Source organism: Salvelinus alpinus, chromosome 22, assembly GCF_045679555.1.
Source record: "Salvelinus alpinus chromosome 22, SLU_Salpinus.1, whole genome shotgun sequence".
NCBI classification, from domain to species: Eukaryota; Metazoa; Chordata; class Actinopteri; order Salmoniformes; family Salmonidae; genus Salvelinus; species Salvelinus alpinus.
In genome coordinates this window covers 23,921,278-23,931,969 of record NC_092107.1, presented here as the reverse complement: position 1 = coordinate 23,931,969, position 10,692 = coordinate 23,921,278, and the positions used below count along the sequence as shown (strand labels likewise).

Here is a 10,692-nt window from a genome sequence, read left to right as displayed (position 1 = left end):
CCCAGGTGAAACCAATCCTGGATAGGTGCGCGCTCACGGCTCACTTCAAATAGACCCCGCCACAGATCACAGATTAACTGATTTACCATGGCAACTAGAGCCGCGTACTTTTCCCCGTCGGAAGCACAAATCCTCATGGAGGCATACGAGGAGGTAAAAGATATAATTAAGAAGAAAGGCAACACCGCCACAGTGATAAAGCAAAGAGAAAAAGCGTGGCAAAGTATTGCAGACCGCCTGAATGCGTAAGTAGTGCACAATTACACACTCACCGCTCCGCTGAAACATCACAATTACAATTCAAATATTTAATTCACATCTCCAAAAATGCAGTTGTACTGTAATTATGAAACGGTTAAATTTTTAATTGAAATGCACTGCAGATATGAGTGAAATTGTGTAAAGTAACTCCATCACACTGTATAAAGCTATGATAAATTTTTTGATATTTTTACTGAAAACAAGACAAAAATACCAAGTAATTTTTTGCAGTGTGACTCCATTAAATGTGTGTGTGTGTGTGTGTGTGTGTGTGTGTGTAGATTAAACATGAACGGGCCAAAACGGACATGGCAGCAGGTCAAAATCAAATACAAGAACATTCTGCAGAATGGTATGGTCCCTGACTAATATTTAACAAAGCACAAGCATATATTGTACCCAGAAGGTGCCTGCTCACACATTGTCTGTACTGTTTTAGCAGTGAAAAAGAATACCCACAGACAAGGCACGGGTGGTGGGTCACCAAAGGCTGACCTTACCCCAGCAGAGGACATGGCCTTGGAGCTAAATAAAGGCAGGCCCGTCTTAGAGGGGATCCCTGGGGGGAAAGAGACGAGCATAGGTTCCTCCCAAGATGCCACCCGCTTCATTCAAGGTATGTCCTTCCATCTCTACATGGGATACAACCACATTCATATTGAATCAATTTGGACTGTCTGACTTTGGTTTACCTATTGCCTTGCAGTGTCTGGCAGCACTGTGTTCCTGTTAGAGCCACCAGCACAAGCACCAGACGATGCTGATCCAGTGAGTACTCCATCAAAGGCATACTGTAGGCCTGGCATGTCTTGTCTACTAGCTTCAATATGAATCCGATTAAATGTGATAGGGTGAAGGCCCCAGTGCAGCAGCAACAGCACATGATGGAGACGATGATGAGGAGGAGACCATCTCTCTGGATTCCAGAAGGCATGAGGTATCATGTTAAGACTGTGAAAGTACTATTTACTCTACAATGGTGAGGAGTCCTCATCAAAATCAAAAAATCTAATTTCTTTTACAGGACCCAGATGCTATACAGTGGGAAAACCAGCCTGGCAACATAGTGCGTATTAATAAAAGGACACCACATCCTGCCAAATTCCAGCTGCGCTAATTGTATTGTGTTCACAGAGCTCACAAGCTATCAGAAAGTTGTATGGCAACCACCTCCGGCGCCAAATAGAACTGGCAGACATAGACATTCAGTACAAGAAGAAAAAGATGGAAAATCTTGCACTGGAGTCCGAAATAAAAAAGAGGACAATTAGGAAACTGGACCTTGAAATAAAAAAACTTGAGAGGGAGGTGAGATATGCCTTCAATGTACACTGTATGCTAACTGTAACACAAATGTATTAATCATTATTTTTCTTTCCTCCCCCAGCTCCAAGAAGATGACACAGCTCAAAATAAAAATTAGGTATATTCTCGTAAAGTCAAGTGAGCCATGACATATGAGCTCTTATTGTGAGCACACAGGACGGTGGCATCTTTCTAAGGTTTTTTTTATTTTCCCAGCAATCAGTACAACCAAGTCATCGTTATAAGGCATCGCCCTCTTTTGCCCACCCCCCAGCACCAGGTGTGGCCACTAGCCTATATGAAGGCCCAAAATTGTGTGTTCCTTTCTGCTCTGACAATGGCATGCCCATTCGTGCGAGATGTGGTGGATGAAGAAGCACTTGTGCTGAGGAGAGCCTTCAGGCGAGAAAGGGTCTTCAGGGACCGGTTGGACCCACTGGCCTTCCCTGATGACCATCTATATGAAAGATACAGGTTTTCTGCAGATGGCATCAGGTATCTATGCAGACTACTGGGTCCCAGGATTAAGCACCGCACTGCACGGAGCCATGCACTGAGTGTGGAGCAAATGGTTTGTGTGGCCTTGCGCTTTTTTGCTAGTGGAGCCTTCCTGTACTCAGTGGGGGATGCAGAACAGCTGAACAAGGCCACAATTTGCCGCACAATAAGGAGTGTGTGTCTGGCTATCAAAGCATTAGCAGATGTCTTCATCTCCTTCCCTGGCCACAGAAGACTCTGTGACATCAAAGAGGAGTTCTATAGGATTGCAGGTAAGAGGATCTACAAATTACAGGACAACTGTTAACACATAGTAGGATACTCATTACTTTGTGTGACAGGTTTCCCCAATGTCATTGGTGCAGTGGACTGCACACACATAAGGATAAAAGCCCCCTCAGGTGCCCATGAGGCCGATTTTGTGAATAGGAAATCCTTTCACAGCATTAATGTTCAGGTGAACATAACTTTTTGATATTGTCCATTGACGAACACTCTGCATTGCCAGTGATGTGCATTGATTGGTGTAATATTCCTCATCTTATGATTTCAGATGGTCTGCAATGCTGACTGTGTGATCAGCAATGTTGTGGCAAAATGGCCTGGCTCAGTCCATGACTCCAGAATCTTTCGGGCCTCTGAAATCTATCAGTGCCTATCACAAGGTAAGCCACACAACCCCTATTTATAACCATCATGGCTGTGTCAAGAATATCACTGTGTTTATGAGGTAGTAATGATGAGATTTTGTGTTGACAGGTGAATTCTCTGGTGTGTTGCTGGGAGACAGGGGGTATGGCTGCCAGCCTTTTCTCCTGACACCTTTCACAGACCCCCAGGAAGCACAGCAGGCCTACAACCATGCCCATGCCAGGACCAGGGCCAGAGTTGAAATGACCTTTGGCCTCCTGAAGGCACGCTTTCACTGCCTTCACAAATTAAGGGTCAGCCCTGTTAGGGCATGTGATATTACTGTGGCTTGTGCTGTCCTCCACAATGTGGCCTGCCTGAGGAAGGAGAGGGCCCCCAGAGTGCCACCAGCCATGGACTGGGACAATCCGGCAATCTTCCCTGATGACGACAGTGGTCGGCTGCTGAGGGACCAATATGTGTTGAATTATTTTAGTTAGTATGTGTGCTTTCAATTTTGGTTAAATATGTCCTGCGGTGGCAGAGGAATTTGGGTTTTTTTGGGTTCGTTTTTTGACGAATTTGGCCTCTTATGATGTTTGTGCGGTATACTGTGTGTAATACAAGGCTGCAGGGAGGCTACTGCATCCATTCATTTGTCTGTTCAGTTGATGTGTATGGATTTGTCCTGCATTTATTTTAGTGTGCAGACATGCAGGGTGTGTTATATACAGACCTTTGAATGTGTATGTATCATTTTGTATAATATGCTTGGATTCTGTGCTTTCCATCTTGTAGAGTCACTGTGACTTCAGTTTCGAAAGGAGCTGATGGTTTACCTGCTTTGTTTTGTCCTTATTCAATAAAGGAACATAATGTTACACATTGTGTTTTTATATTCATATGGAATGTGTATTTGTTTATATGACAGAGTACTAGGGCCACACTGAAGAAAAAGGATAAAGTCATACATTTATGAGGCTGGTTCTTTCTGCAGAAAAGCTACATATTGTTTTTACAGTTTTGATACTTATGACAATGTGATACTTAATATTCTGGCACATCAGCATGTCTTTGTTTATGAAACCATACTGAAGTACAATTTCACGAAATGCCCCACATCTGTCATTTTAACAACTGTCCTCCTTTAAAACAACTGGTTACAATATTATGACTTGTGTTTTTTTCCCCTCTGTGGCCCTAATATTCTATCATTTTATATATAGCCTTATAGTCTATGGGAAACTGTAAATTATCTAATGATAGCAACATCATCTAAAAATCATTTTTTATCCAAAATCATTGAAATTAATGATCACAAACGTTTAAATAATAACAGTGGGTCTAGTTATATGTGATAACAATGTATAGTGAGCAGTGAAATAACTATTGGTTTCCATTTGTGGTGACTGCTGACTGACATTAGGGATGAGATTAAATAGATCCTGAATTAGCCTGGTCTGGAGCAGGCTAGCTCCACAGAATAAATCTCCATGGTAATTTATACCATAACATATCCTCCTGCCCCCTATCCATCTTTAGTGCAACCGGATTACGGATCAATTGAGCCAGGATCACCAAGATATCCTGGCTTAATCCCTTATCCTAGTTTTGTGCAACAGGCCCCTGGTAGCCTCAGAGAATAATATTGACGTATACGCTGATTCAGTGAGTGAGTTTATAGGGGAGTCCATAGGAGATGTAGTATTTCCTGGACTATTAAAACCTTCTCCTACCAGAAACACGTGGATAGATGGCGGCATTCGCGCAAAACTGAAAGCACTAACCACTGCATTCAACCATGGAAAGGTGACTGGGAATATGGCCGAATACAAACAGTGTAGTTATTCCCTGCAAATCAAACAAGCGAAATGTCAGTAAAGAGACAAAATCGAGTTGCAATTCAACAGCTCAGACACGAGACGCATGTGGCACCCGTCTACAGACAGTCACGTACTGCAAAAAGAAAACCAGCCACATCACAGACACCGACGTCTTGCTTCCAGAAAAAAGAAACACTTTATTTACCTGCTTTGAGGATATTACAGTGCCACCGACGCAGCCCGCTACCAAGGACTGTGGGCTCTCCTTCTCCTTGGCCAACGTGAGTAAGACGTTTAAACATGTTAACCCTCGCAAGGCTGCCAGCCCAGAAGGCATCCCTTGTCACGTCCTCAGAGCATGCGCAGACCAGCTGGCTGGTGTGTTTACAGTCATATTCAATCTTTCCCAATCCCAGTCTGCTGTCCCCACATGCTTCAAGATGGGCACCATTGTTCCTGTACCCAAGAAGGCAAAGGTAACTGAACTAAATGACTATCGCTCCGTAGCACTCACTTCTGTCATTATGAAGTGCTTTGAGGGGCTAGTCAAGGATCATATCACCTCCACCTTACCTGTCACCTTAGACCCACTTCAATTTGCTTACCGCCCCAATAGGTCCACAGACGATGCAATTGCCATCACACTGCACACTGCCCTATCCCATCTGGACAAGAGGAATACCTATGTAAGAATGCTGTTCATTGACTATAGCTCAGCATTCAACACCATAGTACCCTCCAAGCTCATCATTAATCTTGAGGCCCTGGGTCTCAACCCCGCCCTGTGCAACTGGGTTCTGGACTTCCTGATGGGCTGCCCCCAGGTGGGGAAGGTAGTAACCAACATCTCCATTCCGCTGATCCTCAACACTGGGGTCCCACAAGGGTGCATTCTCAGCCCCCTCCTTTACTCCCTGTTCACCCATGACTGCGCGGCCATGCACGCCTCCAACTCAATCATCCAGTTTGCAGACGACACAACAGTAGTAGGCTTGATTACCAACAACAACGAGACAGCCTACAGGGAGGAGGTGAGGGCACTTGGAGTGTGCTGTCAGGAAAACAACCTCTCACTCAACGTCAACAAAACAAAGGAGATGATTGTGGACTTCAGGAAACAGCAAAGGGAGCACCCCCCCCTATCCACATCGATGGGACAGCAGTGGAGAAGGTGGAAAGTTTTAAGTTCCTGAGCGTACACATCACGGACAAACTGAAATCGTCCATCCACACAGACAGTGTGGTGAAGAAGGTGCACAAGCCTCTTCAACCTCAGGAGGCTGAAGAAATTGTCTTGTCAACTAATACCCTCACAAACCTTTACAATTGAGAGCACCCTTTCGGGCGGTATCACTGCCTGGTAGGGCAACTGCACCTCCCACAACCGCAAAGCTCTCCAGAGGGTGGTGCGGTCTGCACAACCATCATCGGGGGCACACTTTCTGCCCTCCAGGACATCTACAGCACCCGATGTCACAGGAAGGCCAAAAAGATCATCAAGGACAACAACCACCTGAGCCACTGCCTGTTCACACCGCTACCATCCAGAAGGCGAGGTCAGTGCAGGTGCATCAAAGCTGGGACCGAGAGACTGAAAAACAGCTTTTATCTCAAGGCCATCAGACTGGTAAACAGCCAACACTAACACAGAGAGGCTGCTGCCTACATACAGACTTGAAATCATTGCACACTTTAATAAATGGATCACTAGTCACTTTAATAACGCTACTTTAATGATGTTTACATATCTTGCATTACTCATCTCATATCTGTATGCTGTATTTTATACCATCTATTGCATCTTGCCTATGCCACCGACATTGCTCATCCATATACTTATATGTACTGTATATATTCTTATTCCATTCCTTTACTTAGATTTGTGTGTATTAACTAGTTGTTGTGGAATTGTTAGATTACATGTTAGATACTGCTACACTGTCAGAACTAGAAGCACAATAATTTCGCTACACTCGCAATAACATCTGCTAACCATGTGTATGTGACAAATACAATTTGATTAGATTTTATTTGAAATGACAAGCACAATTTTCAGTTTTCTTCTTGCATGTCCAACAACTCTTGTTGATGGTCCCTTGAGCCGGATAGAGACAATGACTGTGCCATTAGTCTTACTACTGTCAATACTAAATCGAGCTGGGCTGTTCTGAATAAAGATGATTGTGTAACCTGTGGAAAGGCTCAAATTTACAAAAATATCTCCCTTTAAATGTAAACAGCCCCGATTTACCCCCAGTCTGTTGATAGTGTAAGTCTATTTACTCCTTATAGCTTATCCAAGTGTGTATCCATGTTGAGGCCATTTATCAAACCAGCGTTGTGTGTGACTGATGCTAATGTGTCCAGTCCACCGACAGGCGGTCTTCAACATTAGGCAGTGCAGTGTTTCACCTGCTACAGATACATACAGTACCAGGCATGGCATGCTGTATGGACACTAGTAGCTAAAGGGAGGCCCTAATTGGTGGAATTTATCACATGATGTATTAGAGGTACTGCGTTACTAAACCTGTATTGGGGTCCAGACGTCGCCCATTAATCTTGGGTTCGCGCGTGAAGCCACAAATGCATTTGCATCTCATCCATGAGAAATTAGATGTAAAATCTGAAGTAACATTCTAGCCTATTCCACGGGCCACTAGAGGAGGGACGTCTATTTTCAAACCAATTTCAGCGATCTAACGAACATTGATTTGTCTTAAGGCCTGTAGTGATTGTGTTCCCACATTATTCTCATGGAATGTAGGCCTACTGTCATATATGTTTGACTTAGGCTGTGTGTACAGCTGTAAGGAAAGTGCAAAACTAGAGCATGGGAGAACTGCTGCTACACACTGCATACGGCAGTCCATAGGCAGGTTTTAAGTTATGAATCTCGTTCAAAGATCTCAAGCCATGCAATCATGATATCATTTATCTTGAACACATGTAAACACTTCAGAATGATGTCACAAGATGTCTGTACTCAACACAATAAACAAATGCTGGTTGTGAAACAAGAATTGCAGTGAATCTTGCTTCAAAGTAACACCATTTTCCTTGGAAGGGAGACTGCAGTTTGAGGTCACTGACACCACTGAATATATCTCATATTGATTTTAATTAAATTCTCCTTTTCAATTAGTTGCCATACGCTAATCTATATGATTTATATCTGGATCTAATCCTTTGTGCATAAAGAAATAATGAAACTGAAAAAAATACTGTTTTCAACTGGAATTGTTCCTAAAATGGGTGACTGTATCCACCAAATATATTTCTAGCCACAATTAGAAATCCATCAAAACCATAATGCAGTAATTTCACATCAAATATCACAGTTAAATACATATGGTACAGTTGCTAATGGAAACGTTAACTGCGCAGTTAACCTGCCATGGTGCTTCTGAATCCATCAACATTCTATAATCAAAGGTCTTGCATGTGCTCTCTCTATTAACCATGTCAGACAGTCATTTGTAATTGCCATTACAGTGCCTTGCAAAAGTATTCATCCCCCTTGGTGTTTTTCCTATTTTGTTGCATTACAACCTGTAATTTAAATAGATTTTTATTTGGATTTCATGTAATGGACATACACAAAATAGTCCAAATCAGTTCCAATATTATTATTTTTTTTTTAATGGAAAAGCGGTGCGTGCATATGTATTCACCTCCTTTGCTATGATGCCCCTAAATAAGATCTGGTGCAACCAATTACCTTCAGAAGTCACAAAATTAGTTCAACAAAGTCCACCTGTGTGCAATCTAAGTGTCACATGATCTCAGTATGTATACAGCTGTTTTGAAAGGCCCCCAGAGTCTGCAACACCAGTAAGCAAGGGGCATCACCAAGCCAGTGGCACTATGAAGACACTATGAAGGAGCTCTCCAAACAGGTCAGGGACAAAGTTGTGGAGATCAGAGTTGAGTTATAAAAAAATATCTGAAACTTTGAACATCCCACGGAACACCATTAAATCACTTTTTAAATAATGGAAAGAATATGGCACCAGAACAAACCTGCCAAGAGAGGGCCGCCCACAAAAACTCATGGACCAGGCAAGGAGGGCATCAATCAGAGAGGCAACAAAGAGACCAATGATAACCCTGAAGGAGCTGCAAAGCTCCACAGCGGAGATTGGAGTATCTGTCCATAGAACCACTTTAAGCCCTACACTCCACAGAGCTGGGCTTTACGGAAGAGTGGCCAGAAAAAAGCCATTGCTTAAAGAAAAAAGAAGCAAACACATTTGGTGTTCGCCAAAAGGCATGTGGGAGACTCCCCAAACATATGGAAGAAGGTACTCTGATCAGATGAGACTAAAATGGAGCTTTTTGGCCATCAAGAAAAACGCTTTGTCTGGCATAAACCCAACACCTCTCATCACCCCGAGAACAGCATCCCCACAGTGAAGCATGGTGGTGGCAGCATCATGCTGTGGGGATGTTTTTCATTGGCAGGGACTTGGAAACTGGTCAGAATTGAAGGAATGATGGATGGTGCTAAATACAGGGAAATTATTGAGGAAAACCTGTTTCAATCTTCCAGAGATGTGAGCCTGGGACTGATGTTCACCTACCAGCAGAACAATGACCCTAAGCATACTGCTAAAGCAACACTCAAGTGATTTTAGGGGAAATATTTAAATGTCTTGGAATGGCCTAGTCAAAGCACAGACCTCAATCCAATTGAGAATCTGTGGTATGACTTAAAGATTGCTGTACACCAGCGGAACCCATCCAACTTGAAGGAGCGGGAGCAGTTTTGCCTTGAAGAATGGGCAAAAATCCCAGTGGCTAGATGTGCCAAGCTTATAGAGACATACCCTAAGAGACTTTTAGCTGTAAATGCTGCAAAAGGTGGCACTACAAAGTATTGACTTTGGTGGGTGAATAGTTATGCACGCTAAATTTGTCTGTTTTTTGTCTTATTTGTTTGTTCACAATAAAAAATATTTAGCATCTTCAAAGTGTTAAGCATGTTGTGTAAATCAAATGATACTAACCCTGTCATGTTTTGTCTTTGATCTTCATGTCTTGTCCCTGTGCTTCCCTCTGCTGGTCTTATTAGGTTCTTTCCCTCTTTCTCTCTCTCTCTCTCCTCCTCCCTCTCTCCCTCTCCCGCTCTCTCTCTCTATCGTTCCGTTCCTGCTCCCAGCTGTTTCTCATTCTCCTAACGACCTCATTTACTCTTTCACACCTGTCCCCTATTTTGCCCTCTGATTAGAGTCCCTATTTCTCCCTCTGTTTCCGCTTCTGTCCTGGTCGGATTCTTGTTTGATGTTTGCTGTTCCTGTGTCCTTGTTCCGCCCTGTCGTGTTTTTGCCTTCTTCAGATGCTGCGTGTGAGCAGGTGTCTATGTCAGCTACGGCCTGTGCCTTCCTGAAGCGACCTGCAGTCTGTGGTCGCGTCTCCTGTCGTTCCTCTCTACTGACGAGAGGATTTCAGTTTCCTGTTTTGGATTTTCCTTTGATATATCCAGGAGAATCATTGTTTGTTTGATACTGGAATAAAGACTCTGTTACTATTACGTCGCTTTTGGGTCCTCATTCATCAGCATAACAGAAGAATCCGACCAAGATGGACCCAGCGACTATGGATTCTCTCAACACTGCCGTCGAGTTCCAGGGAGCAATGCTCGGCAGACACGAGCAGGAATTGTTTGCTGCTCGTCATGCCGTTGAGACCCTGGCCGCTCAGGTCTCCGATCTCTCTGGACAGTTTCAGAGTCTTCATCTCGTGCCACCAGCTACTTCCTGGTCTTCCGAGTCTCCGGAACCTAGGGTTAATAACCCACCATGTTACTCTGGGCAGCCCACTGAGTGTCGCTCCTTTCTCACCCAGTGTGATATTGTGTTCTCTCTCCAGCCCAACACGTACTCAAGAGAGAGAGCTCGGATCGCTTACGTCATATCACTCCTTACTGGTCGGGCTCGGGAGTGGGGCACAGCTATCTGGGAGGCAAGGGCTGAGTGTTCTAACGATTATCAGAACTTTAAAGAGGAGATGATACGGGTTTTTGATCGTTCAGTTTTTGGGAAGGAGGCTTCCAGGGCCCTGGCTTCCCTATGTCAAGGTGATCGATCCATAACGGATTACTCTATAGAGTTTCGCACTCTTGCTGCCTCCAGTGACTGGAACGAGCCGGCGTTGCTCGCTCGTTTTCTGGAGG

General features: G+C 43.9%; 1 protein-coding gene across 4 annotated transcripts; it reads left to right on the top strand.

The window, feature by feature from the left end:
- Nucleotides 1-66: 66 nt before the first annotated feature.
- LOC139549291 (putative nuclease HARBI1) lies at nt 67-3,596 on the top strand. 4 transcript variants are annotated; one of them, XM_071359583.1, is made up of 11 exons: nt 68-245; nt 543-613; nt 701-877; nt 968-1,029; nt 1,112-1,198; nt 1,286-1,327; nt 1,396-1,569; nt 1,649-1,684; nt 1,783-2,336; nt 2,618-2,729; nt 2,824-3,596. In XM_071359583.1, the coding sequence occupies exons 1-8, from the start codon at nt 88-90 to the stop codon at nt 1,682-1,684; spliced, it is 807 nt and encodes a 268-aa protein (XP_071215684.1). In that variant the 5' UTR covers nt 68-87; the 3' UTR covers nt 1,783-2,336; nt 2,618-2,729; nt 2,824-3,596. The 4 variants fall into 4 exon arrangements, with proteins under 4 accessions (XP_071215683.1, XP_071215682.1, XP_071215684.1 ...); XM_071359582.1 differs by having other exon boundaries at nt 67-245; nt 1,396-1,684; XM_071359581.1 differs by having other exon boundaries at nt 67-245; nt 1,396-2,336.
- Nucleotides 3,597-10,692: the final 7,096 nt, after the last annotated feature.